The 25,850-nt window shown below is 53.7% G+C and overlaps 2 protein-coding genes across 2 annotated transcripts in view; one reads left to right on the forward strand and one right to left on the reverse strand.

The window, feature by feature from the left end:
- DLGAP4 (DLG associated protein 4) overlaps nt 1-17,667 on the forward strand; it is a 141,660-nt gene extending 123,993 nt beyond the window's left edge. The window contains exons 11-16 of the mRNA XM_026037317.1: nt 8,855-9,367; nt 10,754-10,845; nt 11,309-11,718; nt 13,328-13,419; nt 14,984-15,136; nt 15,940-17,667. Of these exons, the coding sequence (XP_025893102.1) occupies nt 8,855-9,367; nt 10,754-10,845; nt 11,309-11,718; nt 13,328-13,419; nt 14,984-15,136; nt 15,940-16,155 (1,476 nt within the window). The 3' untranslated portion in view covers nt 16,156-17,667. The remainder of the gene's footprint in view (nt 1-8,854; nt 9,368-10,753; nt 10,846-11,308; nt 11,719-13,327; nt 13,420-14,983; nt 15,137-15,939) is intronic.
- A 3,140-nt stretch (nt 17,668-20,807) lies between these two features.
- TGIF2 (TGFB induced factor homeobox 2) lies at nt 20,808-25,062 on the reverse strand. Its single transcript, XM_026037336.1, has 2 exons — nt 24,847-25,062; nt 20,808-21,430 (listed from the first exon to the last, which is right to left on the reverse strand). The coding sequence occupies exons 1-2, from the start codon at nt 25,048-25,050 to the stop codon at nt 20,864-20,866; spliced, it is 771 nt and encodes a 256-aa protein (XP_025893121.1). The 5' UTR covers nt 25,051-25,062; the 3' UTR covers nt 20,808-20,863.
- Nucleotides 25,063-25,850: the final 788 nt, after the last annotated feature.

Genomic DNA, 25,850 nt, shown 5'->3' on the forward strand with positions numbered 1-25,850 from the left:
TCTTGGTGGAAGCAGATGCGTTTAGGAGCATCTGGCTGCTGTTCGGGGTGGCACGTGGGACTTGAGTCTGCTGTAGTGCTCACTGCTACATGCTGGAAGGAGAGGACCAAAACGGACAGAATCCCAACAGGGTAAGATAGGACGTTTAAAATTGCAGCTTTCTTGGGTGATGTGGTGTTTTGTTCCTCTTAGCAACTTGTGACCTCTGGCGAGTTGCTGCTTTGTTTGAGGGTATTTAGTGGGGAGGAGGTCTCCCAACTGCCCAGGCTAATGAAAGTGCTCATTGTTCCTCTTGGGGATTTGTGGCAATCTTCAAGTGGGGAAGCTGCAACTCAAGCTCAGTCACTGTGTGGAAAAGGCCCCTCCCGTAAAGAGAACACAGCTCTCTTAGTCCTCCGCTGCATGGTCATTCCTGCCTTGCCCCCAGCACCACCCTTAAAGGACTGGACATCTGCTCAGAAATGGCTCTTGAAAATGCTGTGCGATCCCGAGGAGAGCTGTGCTGTTCTTCCCACCCATTCCTCCCGTGGAGCTGCTCTCTGCTGTTAACTAATGCTGCCACTCACCCCAAGGGCTTAGTTTTGGTCGTGGATGAACAGAGAATACAAATTGTTCAGCAGAGTATTTTGTGGTGCCGTTCTGGATGAAAGCTGTGTCACTAGCCTAGAAATAAAGAGCTGGTGTTGAGGGAAAGCCCTCTGCTCTGTATTTCCAGCTGGGAAAGAGCTCTCGTCCCAGCTGTGCCGTTTGAAAGGGATTCCTTTGAGCCTGAGGTCCTTTTTCTACAGATAGGGCCAGTTCTTCTGTTTCAAGAATATCCAGGAGCTTCATATACCGGTCAAGCAAACGCAGGGCAGTCTGTTAATCACAGGTCAGCTAAATGGGCCAGCAGTGTTAGGCAGCTGGCGTAGCCTCGGGAAGCTCCGTGGGAGCGCTGCGAGGAAGGTGGCACCTGGAGGATGGGCAGCACAGATGGGGAGCACCTCTGCGCTTTTCTTTTGCATTTGCAAGCTGTTTCCCAGCTGATAAGCCAAGAGCTAGTTGCACTTTACAGCCTTTATCTTTAATGTTATAGCCCTCTAATATATGGAAGCATTTGCTCCTCGTATTGGTGAGGAGGAGGCAGCCAAGGCTCTCCTGTGTTCTCTGGCTGTCGTTACGTGTGTGGGTTGTGAGGATGTAGGCGTTTCTCTTGCCTTAGAGCAAAGGCATGATTTATTTTCTTCTTTCTGCAGAGAAAAGCAAAGTAGCTGAAATATAATCTAGATACCTGATACAGACCCTAGCAACAGGGAGACAGAATATGGGTCAAGCTGGTAGGCAGGTAGGACTTGTGGGTGCTCCCCAAGGTAGTTTGTGTGCCACAGTGAGAAGATGCTTATTACAGAGGCCTCCTCCCTCTCAAATGTGTGCTTGTTTCAAATACTGCTCACTTGAAGTGGAAAGAGTCACTTGTTTCAGCCCTTTGGGTCAGGAAAGCTGACTTGAGACCTTGCTTAGAGCTATGCCTGTTGTCTTGCAAAGCTGGAGGTGTGGGCCCGCTGCTGAATGGGGTGAGTGCCTGGTGACCAAGGTACAGAGAAGGCAGAGCTCCTGAATGACACCTGCTTCAGGCCTTACAGCTAAGGAACCTCCCACCCTGGATGAGAGAGCGGCTGGAGAGAGATTTTCCCATGATCAAGGAGGACCAGGTTAGAGATTGCTTAGGCAAACTTGATGCCCACAAATCCATAACTCACAATGTGATCGACCTGGGAGTGCTGAGGGGTAGCAAATGTTCCTGTTAGGTCAATGTCCATCTCTGAAAAGTCAAGGAGAACAGAAGTGCCTGAGAACTGGAAGAGAGGGAAGCCAGTGTCACTCCAACCTTCATTAAGGGTAGGAAGGAGGACCTGGGGACCTAAGAGTCAGTCAGTGTGAGCTCGTCTCTGGAAAGGTGAGGAACAACTCATGTTGTATGTCATCTCTAAGCATGGGGAGGACAAGAAGGCGATTAGCAGTAGTCAGCCTGGATTCACCAAGGGGAAACAATGCTTAACCAAGCTGAGAGCCTTCCCTGATGGGATCACTGGCTGGGTAGATGAGGGGAGATGGTGTGGATGTGGATGTTGTCTGCCTTGACTTTTAACCCTGTGTTCCTTACCATCCTCCTAGGCAAGCGCAAGACGTGTGGGCTAGATGAGCAGAGACACAAATACATTGAGAACTGGATGAACTCAGGGACTTGTGATCAGCAGTGCAGAGTCTAGCTGGAGGCCTGTAGCTAATGGTGTCCTCCAGAGCTCCATACTGCTCAGTATATCCTGGTCAACCTCATCAGTAGTGGGGAAGGTGATGGAGCAGCTAACTCTGAATACTATTTCTAGGAACATGAAGGGCAAGAGGGTGATCAGGAATAGTCAGCATGGATTCACAAAGCAGAAATGCTTAACCAACCTAAAAACATTTTTGTGATGGAATGGCTGCCTGAGTAAATGAGTTGTGGATGTTACCTGACAAAATCAGCAGGGCTTTCAACATTGTCTCCCTTAACATCCTCCTAGGCAAGCTCAGCAAGTGTAGACTACGTGAACGGACAGTGAGATGGATTGAGAACTGGCTGCACGGCAGAGCTCAGAGGGCTGTGAACAGTGGTACAAGGGCTGGTTTTTAGGCCTGTAGCTAATGGTGTGTCCCAGGGGCCAGCACTGCCTCCAATCCTGTCCCAGCTCTTCCTCAGTGATCCAGATGAAGGGACAGAGTGCCTCCTCAGCACGTTTGCTGATGGTACCAAGCAGGGAGGAGTGGCTGATAGCCCAGAGGGCTGTTCTGCCATTCAGAGGGACCTGGAGAGATGGGCAGAGAGGATCCTTACGAATTCCAGGGGCAAGTCCAGCACCTTGTGAAGAGTAACCCAATGCACCAGGACAGACTGGGGACCTACTGGAGAGCAGCTCTGCAGAGAAGGACATGGGATTCCTGATGGACAGCAAGTTGGCTCCATGAGGCAGCAATGTGTCCTTGTGGCCAAGAAGTTCAGTGGCTGCGTGAGGAAGAGCCCTGCCAGCACGTTGAAGGAGGTGCCCCTTCCCCCTGCTCTCCTTCCTGGTGAGGCCACATCTGGAGTGCTCTGTCCAATGCTGGGCTCCTTGGTGCGAAGGAGACATGGAGCTACTGGAGCGAGTCCAGTAGCTATTAAGATGATTAGAGGATGGGAGTCTCTCTCCTCATAGGAGAGGCTGAAAGAGCTCAGGCTCTTTAGCCTGGAGAAGGCTGAGAGGGAATCTTATTCCTACATCTCTACGTATCTCATGTAAAGAGGATGTGCCCAGATTCTTCCTCAGTGGTTTCCAGTGACAGGATGAGATGCAGTGGGCCTGAACTGAAGCACAAGGAGTTCTACTTGAATATAACAAACTTCTTGACTGTTAGGGTGACAGAGCTGAGCTAGTGGCCCAGAGAGGTTGTGGAGTCTCCTTCCCTGGAGATATTCAAAACCTGCCTGGGTGCAGTCCTGTGCAACACGCTCTATGTGACCTTGTTTGTGCTGTGGGGTTGGACTAGATGGCTCGCAGAATGGTTGAGGTGGGAAGAGATCTCTGAGGATCACCTGCAACGTGCCTCAGTAGGGAGATGGAGTGGGAGACACAACTGTTTCTTGCTCTAGCTGCTGAACTGTGCCCTGACCGACCAGAGAATAAGGCAATGTGAGCTTCCGAAGTTTGAATTTCTCCAGTGAGGCCTTTCAAAACTGTGCTGGGCTGCCCAGGTTCAGCAAGGACCATAGCATGGGCAGAAGTGGTGGTGCTTTCTCCCAGGCTCTAGCTCTGCAGGTTCTTGAGCTCTGAGAGGTTAACTGCTCACAAGCATTACCTGGAGGTGCTTCATTACTGGGCTTGCAAGCATGGTCACATTTTGCATCGTCTCTATGCAATCAGAAGGAAACAGCAGTTAGAGTGAGGAAAAGCCGGAGGGGCTGCTGCGGGCTGGCCACATCTGTAGGTGCCTCGGTGAAGGCTGCGGAAGGGCTCCGCCGGGTTGCTATAGCACTTCCATAGCAATGGAAACGTCACGGAGCTTCACCGGCTGAGCGGCGAGTCCGGCCGCAGCGATCGAGCTCCCGGAGGGGCTGCCCTGGGCCTGGGGCTGCGGTGGAGGCAGAGTGCAGGAGAGCTCCAGGAACCCTGCCCGGCTCTGCTGCTGCCCTCAGGCCCCGGAGCACCCAAGAGTTACCTGTTCCCGCGGTGTTTTCCACTTGTATTTACAGCATTGCACTGGGCTGCCTTCAAGGGAACTAAGTCATTCAGCTTTGCTTTCCATAAATGTAGTGCTATCTAAGAAGTGTAAAGTGTGTTAATCTTTTTTCTCCTATCCTCTTAAAAAAAACAGAACATGAGATAGTTTGAGCACATTTGAGGGGGGCAGCAGGTTGTGTTTTTCAGGAAACCCGCCAATTGAGCTGAATCCCCTTGTGTTTCCCATCCAAGCTCCAAGGGAGTTTGTTACACGAACTTAACTGCTCCAGGGAAGTCTGCTTGGTTTGGTGCCAATGCTTTTGAGCTGGCCCCTAAACCTGGAGCTTCTGCTTGTGGACTTGCTGCCCTCCTCTGACAAGTTCCTCCGTGCTCTGGAAATGCTGCTGGGATGTTGAGTGCATGCACTGTGATACCGAGCCCTTCTTGCACCGGACAGGGCACCAGGAGTTCAAACCTGCCTTTTATATTCTTCCTGCAAGGATCCCCCTTGTACCTACATGGACATATTCTCCTGTTCAGTAGTAAAAGGTAGGTAAAACATCTCCTGGGCCTTTAACAGTTGCAGAAATCTCACCTCTCAAACTGCAAGGGACCAGAACAGCTTTTACACAGGCCAAGTAGAAATTCAGGTAGGCCCCTATGCTGTTAACCTCTGTGGCTGTACAGGCTAGAAACACTCATTTTGAGTATAAAAATAAGTGCATTAGGAAGAGCAAGTGAAGTCTGAAGAAGTTATGAACCACTAAGTCTTTGGAGGCTGCTGGGAATCCTTTTTACTTCAGTTCATTGTAGTCTCAACCTTGCAGCGTTCTCTAGGTTCACTGAAAATTAGAAGTTAAACAGGAATGTGGCTATTCCGGTTTCATTTCCCATTGGAAGACTACCTCTAAATGCAAGTCCTTTAGTCTGAGACCTTGTTGGAAATACAAGCCCAAAGCTGGGGGTAATGCAGCTGGTGGCAGGTCTGGTTTGCTGGGAGACGATTGCAGTGCCTCATTTAAGAGGCAAGTGAACTTACCGTGTAGGAAGGACTGTTTCCAGAATATATTGATTTTATGCCATAGGAAATACAATTTTTCTATCAGATCTCCAGTGGAGAAGGATTGCCTAAAGCAGGAAAGCAATAGCAATTTGAGCCCGACTAATATGTTTGAGGACAAGTCTGGTTTATCTTTGTGAATGGTAAAGACTTGGGAGTTTTGAGAGAATTTACAAATGAGCATGACTTGAATGGATCCTTGAAATCTTTGAGAGATTAAAAATGCCACCAGGCTGCAGTCAATCAGCAGGAACAGTAAAATAACTGTGCTTTGTGGCTGATGTTCGCTTGGCAGCAGTTATGATACTTAAATCTGAGCCCAGATACCTTTGCTGTGCTGCTGGGTACTGAGGGGTGAGCACAGCCTGCTGGTGCTTGACCAGGGGCCTCTCAAGGGAGCAGTGTATTCAACTCTCTTTTATGACTCCTGCGCTTTGGCCTTTCAAGGAGCCATTGCCTGGTTCTCCAGGAGGAGAGAGAAAAGAACGTGGAGAATATGCCCAGCAGGTTTGGGAGTCAGGAGGGCTCTCCAACTGGGCCATTTAGTTCAGGTCTGCTGAGGGAGAATGGCGGGTTATGGTCTGGATGGGCTTACTCTGTGGCTTTCTAAGCCTGTTTTAGGTGAAGTGTTGACTCTGGCTCTGCTGCACAACCAAATTCCCCGCTTTACGGTCACAGAATGATTGAGGAGGATTCATTTTTGATTGCAGTCGTCTCCTAAGCATCCTCAGCTATTCCAGGCTCCTCATCTTTTTGTGCTCCTCATCCATATTAGTTACTGGAGCTGTAACCTCCTCTAGCTCACTCTGGACCCCACACTTATGTTAATAGGGACACTTTGCTGCTGCTTTGGGATTTCCTTTCAGCAAAATCCATGCTGCTCTTCAGCTGAGCAGGATGCAAGGAAGGGATCTCTGGAAACTGGATAAGATGGGAAGCTGCAACTTCCCGTTATAACGTATGACAAATGTTATTCTTATTGGTAGGCTGACTGTTAAATTTGGCGTTTAGTCCTGGGACCCCAAATACCACCAATAGGCAGAACTGGGCTGTCCAGGAGCTGCCCGCCTCCTGTTTTGCCTGGATGCAGTGTTCGATATCAGGAGAGCAATTGATTGACTTTGCTAGCTACAGCCCTGTGGGCATGAAGAGCAGCGGGGACGGGCGACCACGCTGCATGCGGCGGCACTGCCAGCGCTGTGACACCGGCTCCGCTCGCTTCCACGACCCCCTGGTGTCACAGAGGCTCCTCTGTTGGGGTGGCAGCGGCCGCAGCAGTTCCGGGCACATCTGCCTTCTAGGGCTGCGCGCCGCCGCACGGGAAGACCAGAGAGGCCATGCGAGAGGGTTAAGAAAGAGGTATCTAATGAGGGCCGTGTGGATGGGCCACCCACCCATTTGGGTGGCTCGGGCTTGTTCTCGGTGAGAGCCGCCGTAGGCTCCTGGTGCAGAAACGCTTGGCAAGGTGAACTGCCTGCCTTCTGATAGCGCGAGCGGAGCCCTCCTGCTGCTGCATTGCTCGAGGCACTTGCACACAGTGTGAGCTCCGTGCGCCGGCTTCACGTGGCCGAAGGAGCCCGTGGGCCCTTCTCATCCTTGGTGGCTCCCCTCGCTCGCTGTCGTAGCCAGCGGGACTCTGACCTCCTGAAGCTGCAGCGGTGCCACCGGCTCTGCTGGCTGCTCCCGTGGGCAGCTGCGGCTCCGGGGAGCAAAGCGCTCGGATTGCTCTTGTGCTTTCTGCAGGGTGTGTGCCTGGGGCTGCGATCGCTGCTTTTCCTTCAGCTTGCCAGAGCAGCCCTCAGAGGGGCTTTCAGGGCAAGCTGGTGGCTGTAGCAGTCGAGGCATTTCAGAACATGCCAAGGGACTGATCGGGGAGGGCTCTGCTCAGGGACAAAACTGTTTTAGCTGCAGTCGCACGTGGGATGCTCTGCCAATATAGTAGACACTGTGACTGTGTAGACATCAGGGCCTGATCAAGCTGAAGGATAACCTGGACCCCAAACAAAATAGCTTTTCCTGGTTATTCTTCAGCTATGTTGTTCCCGCATGCAAGCCCATGCTGCAGAGCTGCAGCAGCAGGTGATGATGAGGGTGGCTGCAGGGCTGGGGACCGGCTCTGCTCCCGTGGCAGTCGTGACATGACTCAGTTTGTGTTGCACTTGGTGCGTTGTGGGGCTGGAGACAGCTCCTGTGTCCAGGTCATACAGTGAAAGGCAATCTGCTTGACAGCCCAGATGGAGCTTCAGTAGCTTCTGGTTAACACAACGTAGCTCGTGTCCTCCGTCCCTCCGTGGCCGCTTGCCACACGCTGGTTATGTGCTGCAGAATCTGTACGGACGCACGTTCTGTAGGAGTATTTCCTGCCTCTATCCCATCTGTCCCTTCCCTTTTGACATGTGCCAGCAAGAGGCCTGGTCCTTCTTGCTTGTCTTAGGGCACTTAGTTTTTATATCTTAAAAAAAAAAAAAAAAAAAAATCACTCAAAGTTTAATTCCTGCAAAAGTGTGCTGCTGCTTACTGCTCATGCCTTACTACCTGTAGCTTTAATTGGGGCTTGTGACTTTACACAGGTAGGAGGAAAACAATTCTCTTAATGAGTGTGGTCAAACAGCAGGGTACAGGTCCCAAAGGTGGTGGGACTCCATCCTCAGATCTTCAGAACTCAACTGGACGAAGCTCCGAGCAGTCCAGTCTGTGTTGCCTGAGCTGGGACCCCCAGCAGTCCATTCCAAGTTCTGGTCTTGTAGGACTTTGTGCTTTTCTCCTGCTGGGTCCTGGAAGGCGCCAGTGTCTCGTGTGGTCTGCTCAAAGATCAGCTTTGCTGTGGTGTGATCTGAGCAGGCAGGAGGTTTGATACAGGGGGGTTTCTGGAGTGTTTCTAGTAACTGGTCCAGTGATCGGGCTGGAGCGCTGTGTCCCGCCTGGGTGTTACAGGTCGATTTGGACTGTTTGGGACTGAACTCCTGAACGGGATGTTCGTGCTCCCTTCAGACACCGCCCAGCTGATGGTGTCCCCTGAGCAGAGGTGTGTGCAGAGGGAAGCGCTGGATGTGCTTCCTGGGTCAGCGCTGCAGGAGCCTCTGCCATTCAGGCAGAAGACTTTCCCGATGCGCTGCCTTGGCAGGGTGCCCGGGCACTCGCTGCGGCGCTTCCAGGCGTCTCCGGCCACGTGAATGGGAATGTGGCAGCTTGGATTCCTCGAGTACTTCAGATATACTTGCCTAACATCAGCGTCTAACAGATTTTATGGCTTCTTTCCATTTTTGTAGGAAAAAAAAAAAAAGGCCTGCCACCGTGGTCCAGACACTGAAACTTGACGGCTGATGGGAACAAAGAGCTGAGACACTCGGCTGTTCCAGGACACTAAAGCATAGGGTTTAAGCAAAGTTCCTCCTTCATGGAGGCTTGCACCTGCCAAACCTTGTAGCATTCTTGGGAGACTTTTCTGTAGCTCCTCTCCATTTCCAAGCTTTCCTACACCATAGTGTTTCTCTGGACTGTTGCAAGCTGGCTCTGGCTCTGCCTTCTGCTTCCCCTTGTGCTTTGGTTGGGGTTATCTGGTGTGAGCTGCTGGCTGTAGACTGTGTTTCTGCATTTCTGCCTCGAGCTTCTGCTTGGAGGGTGTCTCTTGGATGTTGTAACTGACCTGCTTTTTCTTTCTCTTTTACTGTATCTCTGTCACTCCGATCTGTCTCTTGCATTCTCTGTTCTTCCCACCTCCGTTAATGCAGGTTCATCATGCCTAGTGGCATATAAAAAGACTCCACCTCCTGTCCCACCTCGGACCACATCAAAGCCGTTCATCTCTGTCACTGTGCAGAGCAGCACCGAATCGGCACAAGACACCTACCTGGATAGCCAGGACCACAAGAGCGAGGTGACCAGCCAGTCGGGACTGAGCAATTCCTCAGACAGCTTGGACAGTACCCGGACGCCCAGCGTGACGAGGGGCAGCGTTGTTACTCCAGCTAGAGAGACTCCAGAGATACCCCAGAAAAATGCAACTTTGAAGAGCGACAAAGGGACTCTGACCAGCGAGGAGCCCAAAGTGGAGAACGTCCCCAAAAGAAAGCTGTCGTCTATAGGAATACAGGTATGGAATAGTTCGTTTTACCTTATGCTTTAAGGCATGTCCTTAACCCATCTATCTAGTGTGTGCCTTCTGTGTAGCCAGACATGCATCTAACCCCACCCCAATTACCTAAAGAAATTAAATAGCTTGTGGAGCTGACTTACCTTGTACACCCAGAGGTGAAATACAGCAAGGTGTCCTTGTTACAGACCAGAAAGGACTGACTGACTTTAAGACAGAAGTAAAAGGCATTTCATGATGCAATGGGAAATGTTAACTGAGTGAGCCTCTTCTTTAAAAGAAGTGTTTTGATTTGCTTTTGTTTTCCGCAAATGTCCGTGCGCTGATACTGTGGACTTCACTATTATTATTTAAAGTCACCGTGCTCCTTGTCCACCGTGGTTCTAGGAACTGTTTCCTTCTGAGGCAGACCCTTCTCCCGGGCCCCTGTGTAGCGGGGGCCTGGGCAGCGTGCGATGCAAGTCCAAATGCAGAATGTGTTCCTCGTGGCCACCATGTGTGCACCGATGCAGGGCTGCCACAGACACCCCTTCAGCTGTTGTGTCCCTGTTATTCTCACAATTCTTTCACCCTCAGGCTTGTGCATTTGTTACAGTTGGTTTAAAGTCTTCCATGCTGAAGCTGTGGTCAGACCATGGTCTCCCATCTCGCTCACAGTGGAGCGCAGTGAGTGCTGCATGTGTTGGGAGCTCTGCCAGCGCTCGCTGTCCCTCCTTGATGATGATAAAGCTCTCCAGGCTTTCCTTGGCTTTGCAGCAAGGCCAGCTTTCAGTTAGGTGCCCATTACAGTGAAGGCTTCTCCGTGCGACCAGTGGGATACAGCACATACTGAAGGCCGCGCAAGGGAACTCTTGTTATAGAGACTAACTTGGCCTCTTCCTCTCCAGTTTTTCTCCCCACTTGTGACTATTGCTAAGCCATCTGCCTCATTGCCTGGATTTCCTTCCTAAATCCTTTTACATCTTATCCAGAGCTATGGAGGGTGTCAGTCCTGGAGAGAAAGGAAGGAGACTGGGCTTTGCTGTCTGTCTTAATCAGATTGCTGCCCTCTCGTGCACCTTGGCCCTTGCTGTGTTATTTGCCACCTGCACAGCTGCTCCCTCGGGAATTCCCAGCCGTTGCCGCTATGCGAACGGTGGCAGATGGCAGAGCTCATCCCAATAATCTTCAGAGCAGGTACCCAGCAGAACCCGGGCCAAGTACCGTTCCGAGACCCACGTGCAGGCCGACTTGGGCGTTAGGTTTGTGCCTCTCCTGGAAGGGTCCACCGGTTGGCACTAGCATCGTCAGGCTGTGTGTCTGTGCAGCTCCTCCTGCTCCCCAAACGTGAATTCCAGCAGCAAGTTCTTGTGTCTGTTTTTGTCTATATCATTTTTGTTTAATAAGGTTGACTGCCTTCAGCCAGTGGTAAAAGAGGAGCCTCCTCCGCCAGTCACCAAATTCCAGTCCATCGGGGTACAGGTAGAGGACGAGTGGCGGTAAGTGAAAGACAGACTTTTGTAGTCCTTCCTGCTTTCTTTTGAGCTGCACTTCCCACGTTTGGACCTTCTCCTCCCAGTCTGTTCCAATATGAATGGTGCTGCATGGGGAGGGCTCTGCCTAGTGCTCCTCCTCTGCAGCACGTAGACACTGCAAACAGCACTTGTTCTGTAAACAGCCAAAGCAGTGGGAGTCTGAAGTTAAAAGCAAAACAAAGAGGAAAAAAGTTCGAGTTGTAATTATAGATGTGTGTGAGTCCTCTTGTCTGAATGGCCTATTGCAGTAAGCAGGCAACCTTATAATTTAGTCTGTCTGAATGTCTGGCGTGTGTTTGTGTGAGGAGGGGGAGGCTGTGGGGATGAGGCTCAGCTGCAGACATCATAAGCAAATGCGTTTTATTGTAACACATGAAGACAACCATGGTGAGTTTTGCCATCTAACACTCGCTTTTGATCTCTTTAGAAACAGCCACTCTCGCAGCATGTCCTCCAAACAGGACACAGACTCTGACACACAAGAACCTAATAACTCTAGCTGTAAATCATCTGAGAGAAGCCTTGCTGAGTGCCCCCAGCACAACAACTCCGTTAGTGTTGATGCCAGTACCAGGCAACCAGCCAAGCCCTCACAGATTAAGAGAAACCTCTCCTATGGAGACAACAGTGACCCGGCCCTGGAGCCTTCCTCTCTCCCTCCTCCTGACCCTTGGCTCGAGACTTCCTCCACCTCGCCGGCGGAACCCACGCCGCCCGGCGCCTGCCGGCGGGATGGCTACTGGTTTCTGAAGCTGCTGCAGGCTGAGACGGAGCGCTTGGAAGGGTGGTGCCGTCAAATGGACCAGGAGACCAAAGAGAACAATCTCTCTGAAGAAGGTAGGTGTTGCCAGCCTCTGGATACCAGGCTGGGCAGCTTAGCAGCTCTTTCTTTAAGCAGCAGCTGAAGCTGAGTATTGGATTAAACTGCTGGTAGCCCACAGGGTAGGGTAGAACATGGAGGTGCCTGTGCAGCAAGGGACGGTCTGTCCTTGAAAAGGACTGAAAGGTGGAGCAGGCTACTCCTATTTCCTCTTAGGAAATAATACTGAGATGTAGCAGGGAAAACTTGAGGGTGATGGTGGAGGCTTCTGACCAGTTAAGACACTTAATCACTTGAATACGTTGCTTTTAGGGAGGCAGTGGGCTCCTTGTTCCTGCCTGTTCTGCCACGTTCACGTGTGCTTTTGAGAATCTATTTGACGGTGAACTACAACTTCCAAACCTGTTAGTGATCTTCTGAATCTGTGGACTTGTCCTCGCAATGAAGAGGCTTCTTTATAAAGGCCACCTTCACGTAATTCAAGCTAAATAGACCAAAAATACATGTGTAGTGAGCACAAGACCATCTAATTGCGGAGAGCTCAGTCCCTAGCAGCGCTTGTTCTTTTATTTTCAAATGAGTAAGCAAAGCTCTGTTTCTTGTGGCAAAGGGAGTACATACAGTGCTCACAGTGGAAAATTTAGGTACTTGATTGTGGAGGGCCGGGTCTTTGTTTTGATTCTGTATACGTTGGCTTTTGTTGCTTGTTTTTCTCTTTTGTTGTTCTTTTTTTTTCTTTTTTGAAGTGACATGGTGGTGAGACCCGGTTGTAGCTCACTGTCGTTGCTGGGTGGTAGAAGGCAGCTGGTCTCTAACCCTGTTGCCCTAAGATGCTGTGCTGTCTGCGAGTGGGGTGGGCAGTGGCAGGGCCCTGCCCGCTTCAGGGCACAGCCCCTGGTCCCTGTTCTGCCTGGGGCGAGGTGGGGTAGCCTCGCACACCGGGACTGCAGTGGTCATCAGTAGCGTTAAGAGCAGTCTGCTGGTAAGCCAGGTAACAAGAATTTTGAAAGTAGGCAGTACTTGGGCTTATATTTGCCAAATTACATACAGACCTTCAGATGTTTTAAAGAGATTCAGTAGCTGCGGCAGCTGGCCAGGAAGGGAGAGGGACATCTGTTCATCCCAGGTCCTGAAGCTCCATATCTCCCAGTGCCGCTGTGGAAGGAAGGGTCTTGTTCATACAGGGCTGTTTTACCTTAATGAGCCATATCCCAGGCTCCCTGGGGACCCCACTGAGAACAGCCCTGAGTCCTGGATTTTAACAATGTCACTGGTAAAAGCCAGAGCCTCTTGATGGTTGAAATCCGTTGATAAATGAAGGTTGGAGATTGATCTCCTGCCTTGCTGCCTTTCTCTCATACGTGATTCGAAGAGCCTATGAGCTTGTGCCTGCAGATCAGGTCACTGAAGCTGAGCCCACCTGGCAGGACCTTGAGCAGCCTTCAGCATTTCTTCAGCCTCTTCATGTAATGCTCTTCGTGCAGCTCTGCTCCTAGAAGGAGCAATAGTAGAGTGAAAAGGACAATTTTATTCACAGAACAAATGAAATTCCAATTAAGCAGTTGTTAGGAGAGATCTTAGCATGTTCAACAATTCATTTAACCATAACTTTTTTTCTTCCCACAGTCTTAGGGAAAGTCCTCAGTGCGGTGGGCAGTGCACAGTTACTGATGTCACAGAAGTTCCAGCAGTTCCACGGACTCTGTGAACAAAACTTGGTGAGTCCAGATCTTTCTCCGGGTTTGTGGAAGGGGGTTGTATTTGACCCAGCTGCACTGAAGGAATATAAGTGGATATTAATGGGCTGCTGTCAGTGTGACAGTGCGTTACAGCAAAGCCAAAGCAGCTGTATCGTGCAGTCTGGTAGTCGTGCCGTGATGGATGAAAGATGTTTTGAAGCAGCAGTTGGACAGTGGGAGACTGACATCTTTGGTGTCTGTTCTGAACATGAGTTTTTTCAGGCTGTCACTCGCTCAGGGCTGAGTGTTTACAATTCCTTTTGGTGCTCATGTGAGCACTGAGGAATTTCTGTTGATCAGGACGGGCTAAAAGTCTGAGACTTTCGAGTCTGAATACTCTCCCAGCCATACTACTGAGTGTCCTGGAACCAACACCAGCATCTTTTTTCTTTTTTGTTTTTTTGGGGGTGCTTTTTTAATTGAATCATGGAGGTTTTTCCAAACAGGGAGGTGCCTGAAAAGGCTGCAGTTCCTCTTTATATCCTTGCTTTGCACGTGGATTATGCAGATGGCTTAGTCGTCTCCACAGGGATATCCCTAGATGGTTGCAAGGCACTGCTTGGATGTGATTTCTTCAAATGTACAGCAAGGGTTTGCCCTTGCTCAAAACAAAGTGAGGCTAACTTGGGGCCGGGTGGGAATCAGTTGGGGAGCTTGGGGAGGAGAACAGAAGACAGCTTCATTCTACAGTGGTAGGATTTTTTATTTGAATTTCCACAGGGATTAATTTCCCCTTATGAGTAAGAAACCTATAGAAACTCAGGAAGAAGAGGAGGGGGTGAAATGTTGAACATCTGCTTGCTGATCTCTGGCTGATGGTGGCTGAGAGATTAGCAGCAGCGAAAGTAGCAGCCAGGCTTTCGAAGCTCTGGGTTGAGGTCCTCCTTGACAGCTTGTGTGCCCGTCCAGTCACCTCTGATCCCCGAGACAGGGATATGGTGGCAGTTCACATGCCTCAGATCTGGGGGAAATCTGCTCTCATTTGGCAGAAGTTTCCTGAAGAGCTTGGTTTTTCAACCTCACTCGAAAATTACTGCTCCAGTTCCAGATTGTTTTGCTAGGGAATGTAGCAAATTGCTTGCCACAAGCTCTATTCCTATACAGTGTTGCACGCGAGTTAGGGGTTAGAACACACAGTGGTGCACCCTGTGTGTTCTCTAGCTCTGAAGTCAGGAGGTCTAAACAAGAAAGTAAGTGTTCCAGCTCTGAAGCGTGTCTTGGGGGCCTTCGCGTGGATGCTGTGGTGGGGTTAGTACTGGCCTTTGGGAGAAGGGAGCTGTGGCTTTCTGCTCTGAGTGCCTTTTGGAGATTCTTCATTGGGTTCCTGTGAGAGAAAATACCATCCAGATCTTTAAACACAAAGTCCTTGGCTGTGAATAGTGGCCTTGTTCTCTGCATTTAAGGCTGGTGTCTCCTACAGGATTTAGTGTTTTAGTTATCAGGAGGGTAGAACTGCAAAAGTGAATCTGTAAGCTGCCCAGACTGCTCCAGCTGGCAGGGACAGGGTGTGTTCTAATAACCTTTTCAATGCTTTTCCCTGTAGAATCCTAACGCCAATCCCAGACCCACAGCTCAGGACCTAGCTGGGTTTTGGGATCTTCTGCAGTTGTCCATAGAAGACATCAGCATGAAATTTGATGAGCTGTACCACCTGAAAGCCAACAGCTGGCAGTTGGCAGAGACACCGGAGAGAAAGGTGAGTGTGGGGCAGTTCGGAGTGGCCAGGACACACCAGATGCTTGGGGTATCACAGATCCTTCTGCTCTTTCTATCTGCAAAGAGGAAAAACGTGTAAAATTGCTCGCTTTCCCGCTTGTGCTATGTAAACTCTCTAGAATGTATCTACCCTTTGTGATGCTTTAAGCGCTTGGCCAGGTAAGTGATTGCAGGGTCCATCAGCCATCCTCCCCATGCCTACGGGCACAGTTTGCAATGCACTAAGAACATTCCTCTTGAGTAATCCAGGAAACTCCTGTGTACAAGGGGAGAAGGTGTTATGATGGGGAGAAGAGCAGAGAGATGAGGAGTGTACTCCTGGAGAAGGGATACAGAGTAGTGTTTAGCCATGTCTAAGTAGGCTGCAGCTGCTCTGTTCTGAGCAGTGCAAAAAGCATCTGCGTGGAACATTTTGAAGATGTGGCTGCAATCATGGGCCAGGTTTTATGACCAGACAATTTGGGGGAAAGTACTGTGATTCTGGGCGTATACTAAAATCTTGCAGTTTTGGCATGAGGTGTGGTTTTTATACTGTGTGCTAAGGTGTGATGCACAGCTGGGTCACAGAGGCAGGATATAACCCCCAGCCTCTGCGCCAGTTAAGCCACTTCTAGGAGCTGACAATGTGATGAGGGCCTTGCTGGAGCACTGCTCTTGGTTCTTTCACCCACCTCCTAGTCCTGTTGCTTTAGCGGTGCTCTAGGGTCCCCACGGTAGAAAGCAACCTCCTGTATGTGCATTTTTATTTTATGTTTGTTTTTTTTCCTTACTGTCTCCCTAAAGGAAGAGAAGAAACCACCCCCTCCAGTGCCAAAGAAGCCAGCCAAGTCCAAAACCCAACTGAACCGGGACAAAGCCTCTGACTCGGACAAGCAGCGCCAGGAAGCTCGCAAGCGCCTCATGGCAGCCAAGCGGGCGGCCTCCGTCCGGCAGAACTCGGCCACCGAGAGCGCAGACAGCATCGAGATCTACGTCCCCGAGGCCCAGACCCGCCTTTGAGCAGAGGGGCAGAGGAAGGAACCGCGTGGTTTTTATAAGTCATTAAAAAAGGAAAAAAGGTTCTCTCTCAACTAGTGTGATTTGTTCAGTCTAGAGACAATGAGCCATCCTTGAAAAGGGCTCCTGAGTTGGCTTTTTTCTCTCAGCTTTAAGTAATGAAGATTTTAAAACAAAACAAAAACAAAACAAAAAAAAAAAAAGAACAAAAAAATTCCCCTCTCGTTTTTCTCTCACTGGCTGTGGTGTTGCTGAATGGACTGACGGACTCCTGGAAACTCCAGCTCCTCAACTTGGAACTTAAGTCTTTTTACTTGTTCTATCTAATGAGAATTATTAGCTTGTTTACAAGAAGAGGACAACAAAACATGAAGCCTTGAGCACTTGCCATGCTGTGTTCTTCCTCCTCCCCTCTGTTCTTCCTTCTCATCCTTTAAGTTCTCCTCCTCCTGCTCCCTTTCTCCCACCTTTTGCATGGCTTTGTTTACTGTGTTAGAAATAACCTCTCTTCCACCGAGCTCCTGAAGAGAACACCTATTCAGTGTGTACTACTGTTGCACTCTGCTAGCAAGCAGCCTTTCTTGATTTTTATTTTTTTTTTTTCCTTTTGAGGGGGGTGGGGGGAGGGACAGGGTCGTGGGTTTGTGTTCCTCTATTTTATTGAAGTAAGAGATGACCGAATCTGTAGAATGTAATGCAGAAGTGTCAAAATGCAGCCCAGGAACTAACATGTGCAATAAGCTGGTAAAGAGGGATGGGGTAGTGATTGGTTGGCTGATCCTAAGAGGAAAAATGTACCCTACTTCTGGCACAGGACCACAGAAAGTATGGGCATGAGCTGCACACACTTTGCTTTCTTTTTTTCTTATTTTTTTTTCCCCTTCCCTTAATTATTTTTCCTTGAATTGCTTGTTGAGAAAGAAGCTGCTACGGGGAGGGGGGAAAGCTGTTTGGAAGTGGGCTGGGGCGGGGAGCGTAGTGGTGTCACAGGGTGGGAGGACCAGGTTTGTACAAAGAGGAAGGGGAGGGTGGCTGACGGGAGGCTGCCTGCCTGTATGTATGTGTACATATGCACATATACACTTAGTACCTGTACATTTAATTCATACACACGTATACATGCCCTTACACACAGTGCAGATGGTGTAGTAAAAGCACCTTGGTGAGAATGGGCGTATGTATAGCATATATTTTTACATGTACTATAGCTAGATGTGTGTAAAAGTGTGTGTAAAAATATATACCCTGTGTGTAATCAGATGCCTATTTTTTCCTTATCTCCCTGCTCTTTGGGTAGAGGAAGGATTGCTAAGTATTTTTTAGCCCATTTTCCCCCCTTTCTAGGCCTCCTTTTCAGCCTGGTTTCTTGAAGCCAGAGCTGTTGTCACTGAATTTGTAGCCACCCCTCAAAACAAGCATTTGGCCCCATGCTGAGTGATCTCGTGGGGATTTTTTTTTCTTTTTTTCTTTTTTCCCCCCTGTTTATTTGCTTGAAGGAGCTGGGAGATCTTGTGCTGCCCTCCTGGGGGTGGGGGAGGAATCCCAAAGAAGCTTCAACCAGCGTGTTGGTGATCCAGAAGGCAAAAAAACTAATAATAATAAATAAAAGTAAAACTGAATGATGTCTGAGTGACCAGTGTATATTGTCTGTGCATAGATGCTGTTAAGAGACTTTCCTGCCCACCCTGTTAATCCCATCCTCTGGACTTAGATTTCCCCCTCAAAGCTTGGCCATAAATAATATGACTGAAGCTCAGCGTTGGTCTTCATTGCTGGGGAGAGAGATTTTGGGTTGCACTGTAGAGTTTTGGGGGGAGGGGGAATTGCAGGGCTTTGGGGGTTGTAGAGATCTCTCGCACTAAAGACCACCATGGAAATGTGGGTTATTTTTTACTTTATGCTTCTGACTGCAGCCAGGCAGCCTGCGCAGCCCCTGCCTTTCCCCGGTGCTGGGCTGCAGGCCGCAGGAGCTCTAGGGCCTTGTCCCGCTCATGGGGCGGGGAGAGGCCGGGGGTCCCAGGGCCGGGCTGGGGACGTGGCGGCTGGGGACGTGGCTGCGGCCTCGCGTGTCCCGCGCCACCCGGGGCTCTGGAGCGGGTGCGTGTGCGGCTGCCTTGGAGGAGCAGAGCTCCCTGCAGCCGGCGCAGCTGCCTGGCGTATCATGAGAAGAGAGAAATAAAATAAATGCAGTCTCAAGTGGTGGTTGTCTGCACTTCTTGCTCCCTCGGTGTGCTTGGTTTCTAAGGGGCTCGGGTGCCCAAGAGCTGCTGTGCCCGTCGGGGGGCTGCGAGGAGCCCATGGCTCTCAGTGGGGCTTCGGCTGGCGGCCCGTTCCCGTCGCTGCCCTCGCATCTGGCGTGGGCAGGGGCGCGTGTCCATCCGTGGCCAAAGGAGACAACGTGGACCTTGTGCTTTGTGTTGATCTGCAGCCTGGGGTCCACGAGGCCTTGGGGCACCAGAGCGGCGGTCACAGAGTGACCGTCCCGTTGGTGCTGCAGTGGGTTGTGGGGCTGGCGCGAGGGGGAGCGCGGCCGGGGAGGGCAGGGGCGGCCCTGCACCCACGGGACGGTCCCGAGCCGCGGGGGGCACCCGCGCTGGTTCTCCCCTGGGACAGGCTGCTGAGCTCGCAGCGATGGGGCCTGGCTGCCCCGGCCAGCAGCAGGGCGAGGGGCGCCTTGCTGCCCGCGCCGGGCGAGCGCCGTGCGGCCGCCAGCCCCTTGGGAACGGGGATGCTCCAGGCCCGGTGCTACCTCCTCTCCCTCGCATCCAAGTGCTCCGGAGGCCTTTGGGACTGCTGTGCCTGCATGGAAGGAGCAAGAGCACCATCCCAGAGGGACTTGGTCCAGCCCAAGGTTAAGGCCTCATATTCAAAACAAACTAACAAACAAACAAAACTGAAAACTTTTATTTGACAACTGAACAAACAAGAAGTTATTTACAGTAGTTGTTTTTTTTTTCTTTTTTTGCTCCATAAGTTTCAAGCCGATCAGTCCCCCCATCCCACCTCCTTCCACACCGTCCCCTGGGGCTGCAACGACCCCGGGCCCGGTGCAGACGGGACCTCCCCAGCCCTGCTCTGCTGCTCCAGGGACAGAAAAGAGGAGGGGAAGGAAACAGGGCTCCCTCCCCAGGAGGATGCGGGCTGGAAAGGGCTACTCGAGAGGGAGCAGGAAGGCCCCAAACTTCAGGGTTTGCCCCCCAAAAGGAGTGCCTCCCCCCCGCTCCATCCTGGCACCACAGCCTCCAGCCCCTGCACTCAAGGGGAGCAGCAGGTCCCAGGGACATTAATACCTCTATTCATGCAACTTAATAATCAGGCTAATAACCTAGGATTAGTGTTTCTCAGGATAGATAATATAGGTGTGTACAAATCGCTATTTTACTTACATCTTACAGTGAAACAGCACTATCTCAGCCCAGGACCTCTGCAACGCTCGGGGCTCCGGCTGCCTCCCTCCCTTCAGGCCAGGCAGCAGGAGCAAGGGGGAAGTGCCCAGGGTCCCCACTGCCCCCCAGCCGCAGCCAGCAGGGCCGGGGCCCATCCCGGGGGCGCGGGGGAAGAGCCCCGCGCCCAGGAGCCACCCGGGGGGCACGGGAGACCCCAGCAACGCCCTGCGCAGCCGGCCCGAGGAGCCGAGGTTAAAGCACTTGAGCCCCCTGAACCCGCTGGCTGCAGGCGCGTCCGCGTCCCCGCCACAGCCGCCCGCAGCCCCCCGAGGAGCCCGCGGGCCGCCCCCGCACGCCTCTCGCCAAGCACAGGAAAACTAAACAAACAAAAGAACGGGTACAAAATTTCACAGTCTCGGCCGTGCGTCCCGCTCCCCGGTCAGCGCGGCCCCGGCTCCGCGCGGCGCTCGCTCCGGCGACACGGCCTGCGCAGCTCCAGCAGAACGGCACCGAAACACAGGGAAGCCGGGGGAAGGCTTGTACAAAAAAAATTATATATATATATAAAAAAAATCACAATCGAAGGGAAAAGGTTTCAAAACAAACTAGCGAAATAGCACCATGGAGATTTCTACTGGGAGCATCCGTGACACCCGCCGGCAGAAGCAGCGGGTCTCGCTCGGTTCTTGGTGCGAGGAAACGCCACCAACTGCAGGGTTCCAGTTCACTTGCCCGTTATCCTTCCCCAGGCAAGGCAGGGCCGCTCGGGCAGCACGAGGTACCGGAAAGGTCCTTCACGAAAAATGGAACAAGGTAGAAAGCAAAACAGAAGGAGGAAAAAAAAAAAAAAGAAAGATGCAATTGGAGAGTTTTGCTTTAGGAGAAAAAGTTTTTCATCTGTAATCCTTAAAAAATATATATATATGAATGAGGAAAGGAAAAAAAAATCTTCTCTCTGTCACTCCGTGGACAAACAGTTTTGGCTGGTCCCTTGTTTAGAGGAAAGAACAGGAAGAAAGTCAGCAGGTTTTCCGAGGGGGCTGCACAGCCCGGCGCGGGTGGACCGGCACGGCGCCCCGAGGTCAGTGCTCCCGGAGGGCCGGCCAAGCCTGGCAGCCCCGACAGAGGCCGGGACGAGCCCCGCGCTCCCACCGGCCCCTGGGGATGCACGGGTCGCCTGTCGAGATGAGCTGCTGGGGTGGAGGTGCTGGCTGAGGCGGCTCCTGCCGCGGATCTCCGGCCTGGCCGGAGCAGAGGGACCCGTGGCCAGGAGGAGTCGGGGGCGCTGAGGGAGGGCAGCCCCGTGGGAAGGGGCCTGGGGGCCGTTATTTGGAGACGGAGACTCCCGGGGGCTCAGTCTGAGGCGAGAGCGGCAGCTGCCCGCCCTGCCGCTGCGACTCCAGCTCGGCCGCCTTCTGCAGCGCCACTTCCACCAGCAGCTGGAAGCTGCTGAAGTCGTCGCCGAAGAGCTCGGGGGGCGTCGGGGGCGGCGTGTTGAAGAGTCCGCTGGTGGGGCTGGCCGCCTCGGTGCGCGCCAGCAAGGCCACGGTGCTCGCCTTGGCGTGCGGGTCGGGCTCGGCGCGCGGCGGGCCGGGCTGCGCGTCGCGCTCGGGGCTGCGGGCGCTCACCACCGTGAGGCTGCTGCCCAGCGCCCGCGCGGGGTGGCACAGTACCTGCGGGCACACGGACACCGAGAGCAGCTTGGAGGCGGCGGCGGGCGGCGCCGGAGGCACCACCAGGACGCCGGGGCCGGCGGCAACCCCTCGCGGCAGGGCCACGTCGCCCGCCTTGCCCCCGCGGCGCGAGATGGTGAACTGGTTGGGGTCCTTGCCGTCCTTGCGCAGCATGTCGGGCAGCAGCCGCCTCCTGGCGTTGATGAACCAGTTGCAGATCTGGCAGGGGAGAGAGGGGGCGGCGCAGTCAGGTCAGGCGGGGGCCGGGACCCGCTGCAGAGCTGGGGCGGCCTCGCGGGAGGCCCCTTCCCCGTGGGGCTCCAGGGAGGCCGAGCCGCTGCTCTCACGGGGCTACCTGGTGGAAACCGCAGCGCCAGCTGCTTCCTGCCAGGCACCAGCTCCCCGGGCCCCTTCCCTCCCCTCGAGGCGCATCCTGGCGCTCGCAGGGGCGCCCAGCGGGTGCCGCGCTCAGGCCAGAGCCCGGGACCGGGCAGCCTCCCCAGCCCTGCTCTCCTCCGGGAGGAGCCGCTGCCCGGATCAGCCGAGGGGCCGGCCGCTCCGTGCGGCACCGGCCGCTCCGTACAGTGGGGACGGAGCAGCTCTTGGACATAGGCTGCCCGTGGCCCAGGAGCAGATGGGCCCAGCAACACCCCCAGCCTGGCCCCAAAGGTCGGTGACTCTGACCATGCAGGCAAGACAAGGCAAAGCTCACAGCACCCTCCAGGGCACGCGGGACGCACAGCAACGGCTCAGACACCAGCAGACTCCAGGAAGCCCCAGGTCCGAATGCGGAGGGAGTTTTCCTGCGTTCGGTGGAGCAGGTCCCTGCTCCGACCATGCCGACAAGCACCGAGCGCAGCCACATCCGACCGCCGGAGGGGAAACCCGCAATCCTGCTCTGTCAACTCACGGGGCAGCAGCCCCTCGCACGCTACTCGGGTGCGGGGGATCACACAAGTACATCAACACTTCTCCAGGCCTCCTACCAGCTAGCAAACTTACAGGGACTTCTGTACATATGGAGGCCAAAGATGCAGAGCTCTGCAGCTACATCTCCGGAAGCCCCTCTGAACTGCAGCAGCCATGCAGCCAGCCTCTGCCACGTATTGTTTCACAGGACCTTTATATATATATATTTATATATATATATATATAAAAGTTACATTAAGATAACTGACTTCTTAGTACAATTAGGAGAGCATAAATCAAGAAAAAAAGACTGATCTTTCCCAGATCAGCAGCTGTGTAAGTTATTTCCCCTGAGGAGAAAGATTTTTCCACAACTTCAGTCACAGCAAGATCTCAGTTGTCTTTTTTTTTTTTTTTTTTTTGTCTTTCAGACAATATTTGGCATTTAGCACCCTCAAATATGCCCGTCTCACCTCCTCTTCCCTTCCAAACACGCTCTCTCCCAAGCCTTAGCTGAGCACCCTTGACGTGATCCTGCAATCCCACAGCCATCAATAGCTATAAGCCAGACAACTAGACTCTCCCAACAAAAAGCCCAGCCACCTCTGCGCAGCTTCAAGGGCCCCTTCCAAAAGCTCATGCTGATATCCCCCCTCCATGCTAGTTCTTTCCAGGATTTAACTTCATTGGAGAACGTGACCAGAGACGGACACAGGGAATCAGCAGGGCAGACTCCAGGGCATCGCCCATCGCTGTGAGGTGGGGTTTGCCCGCAGCTCCGCTCCGAGGCGCCCGCGCTGCTCTGCCCCAGCACCATCACATGGGAACCGCCACCCCAGAGCATCCCCACCAAACGACGGCGGCCGCGCATCCCCCCCGCGTTCTTATCTCCCAGCGTTTTTGCAACGGAGATACCTACGTGGCTTCCCCGTTTCCCCTGGAGACCCAGGGCTGCCGCGCTCGCGCTCCTGGGCTCCCGTTCCCAAAGACGGTTGGACCGGGGAGCGGGGGATACATAACTAAGTGGCAGCCTCGGCCCCTGCTCGGTCAGCATTGACGTAGCATTGCTGCGGAGAGGCTGCCGCCAAGCCCAGGCAAGTGGCCGGGCTGAGCCGAGCAGCGGTGCTGCTGCAGCGAGACCTGCTGCCCGCGGGGAGCAAAGCCCCCGGAGCCGCTCCAGCCTGGGCACCTCAGAGCCCGCCGCGGTGCGGAGCAGAGCTGCGGGGCGGCACCTGGAAACAGCGGCAGGAGCCAACTGCCAGTGGGAAGTCCTGCACCTCCACCCCAACAAGCGTCTCCTGCTAAAACAGAGGGCAGCTAAGCAGCCCCACACCAGGCTGTGCTGGGGTTTTCCACCTCCCGCCTCGCCAATGAAGGGAGCAGCATCTTCTCACAGTGCGATGGTCTGAGGTCTCCCCAGCACGCAAGGCTGCCGCGTTGCAGCGCAGAGGTGGCTGCAGTTGGCAGCAGGAGTGCAGGGAGCACACGCTGGCTGCAAGGACAGCTCACGCACAGCCAGCAGCTGGTGCAGAGCAAGGCCAAACCTCAGCACGAGGCCAGGCCCCACTGACACTTTGCTCCTGCCCAACGTGGTCCCGAGGAGCTCAGGGCAAGGAAAGCCCCTGGCCACACCACCCTGCCAGGGCTCCTGGCAGGACTGCGGTCCCCTCGCAGCACCAGTGGGTGCCCCATCCAGCAAGGCAGATCCCAGCACAGCGGAGGATCCCAGCACATGGAGCTCCTGCTGCGCCATCCGCAAAGGACCGTCCTCCCTGCAGGTGACCAGGCCCAGGACAAGACCGGCTCTGCAGGGCCCCAAGCCCATCACAGCCCCAACCCAGCTGATCCAGCTCAAGCCATCCCAGGACCACCAAACTTCCCTCAAAGCAGTGCCCCAGGGGCTGGCCAGAGATGAATCTGTCATGCAGTCAGCATTTAAATAAATAAAAATTGAAAAGAAAGCTTGCCTTGCTGGTCAGGGAGAAGGAAACCAGACAGACTGACACAGCCCACACACCAGTGTCTGGAATTGCTGGCCAGAGCTGCACTGAGCAGCGGGGAAAGGAGAAGTGTGCCGCAGAGGAAGCCCGAGGAGAGGAGCTCAGCCACAAGTCTCCCGGCTTCTGCCTGCTCCCATCCTGCACAAGGGCCATTTCCTACCCTGCACGGCCCTAGGAACCAGCGGGAAAAGCAGAGTAGCAGGAGAGGAGGTGCGTGGCCCTGGGCCCCCTGTCTGGGGCTCCTGGCCTCTGTGTGGCTCACAGGAACACAGAGCTGCAGGAAGCTGAGCCCCAGTCCTGCCCTGCACCGCGGAGCCAGGTCCCACTCGCCACCCCAGCATAGGTAACACTACAACCCGGCCAGGGCTGGAAGGAAAAGCAGGTGGGAGCCCTTCAGCTGTCTTGTGTTCCCCTTAATGCAACCAATTCAGGAGAAGACGGCAGGACAAGCTGCTGCTTGTGGTCCACCTGTGGCCAAAGCCCATCTATCCCCCAGGCCTCCACAGCTTTCTCCAATGCAAAGGTTCCCAAAGGCTTCTCCTGCTCACAAGGACCAGGAGAAGCAGCACTCAGAGCCCACCAGGCCTCTCAGGCTCTCTGGGGGAGTTCTCTAAGACCAGCCTGTCCCCAGTGCGGTCACAGAGTGCCCTGCCGAGTGTCCCCAGCCTGTCACCCTGACCCTGTGCAGCACCGGGCTGTGCGTGTGCTGTGCGGATCGATTCCTACCTGCAGCACTGAGAGACTCGTCTGTCCCGAGAGGCTGAGCTTCTCCTGCTCGGAGGGGTAGGCGTTGAAGCGGTGCTCGTACAGCCAGTCCCGAAGGATCTTCACAGACTCCTTGGGCAGATTCCCCCTCCTCTTCCTCTTGCTCGACTGAGACAGGTCCAGAGACGTGGCGCTCTCGTCCTCCCCCAGGTCGCTATCCGACATGGTGGAGCTGCCTGCAGAGCTCTCCTGGTTAAAGCCTAGTAAGGTGGAAACCAAACAGCCCGTGTCACGTGGTGCCCTGGCCAGGCTGGGGACCCGGGCTCCGAGCAGAGCCACGCAGCCCCGGCCGCCTCCAAGACGGGGGTCACCCCAGCCCTCCTAACCGGCCGCGGGAGGGAACAACCCAGGCACATTCACACTGTAACAATGCACAAGCCAACCCCCCTGTCGGGAGATGAGCAGCTACAGCCGCTCAGAGACAACAGCCCACCACGCTGCGCTCGGAGCCCCTGGAGGCCTGCAGAGCCCTCACAGGCTCAGGCAAAGTCACACAAGGGGAGATCAACAGGCACTACTCACAGCAGGCCAGGAAATCAAGCACTTTGGGGCGGAAAAAAAATGCAGGAGAAAAGTTAAGCGATCAGAGCTGGAAAGTTGTGGCCATGGAGGGGAATCCACGCAGAGCTGTGCTCTCAGCTCCCGCTTGGCAGCACACAGGCTCCCGGCCATCCACGCACGGAGGCGCCCGATGGGCAGCAGCAGGGGCAGCCTCGTGTAACCGCTGTCACTTGAAGGGTGACCCTGGAGCGCAGCCAAGGGCAGGGGTGCCGGGCAGCCCGCGGGGCACCGCGGGCAGGGCTCCGAGCAGCCCCGCCACAGGTAGCGCCCCGCTCGGCCGGCGGCCGCCTTCCCGGCCCCTCCGCACGCGAGGAGCCAAGGAAGCGGCACCCAGCCGGGAAAATGGCAAATCCCTCTCCCTGCTTGAAAAGCACCGAAGGCGGGGAAGAAGAAAAGGAAGGAAA

Source organism: Nothoprocta perdicaria, unplaced genomic scaffold, assembly GCF_003342845.1.
Source record: "Nothoprocta perdicaria isolate Ctin4 unplaced genomic scaffold, notPer1 scaffold_196, whole genome shotgun sequence".
In the NCBI taxonomy this organism is placed as follows: Eukaryota; Metazoa; Chordata; class Aves; order Tinamiformes; family Tinamidae; genus Nothoprocta; species Nothoprocta perdicaria.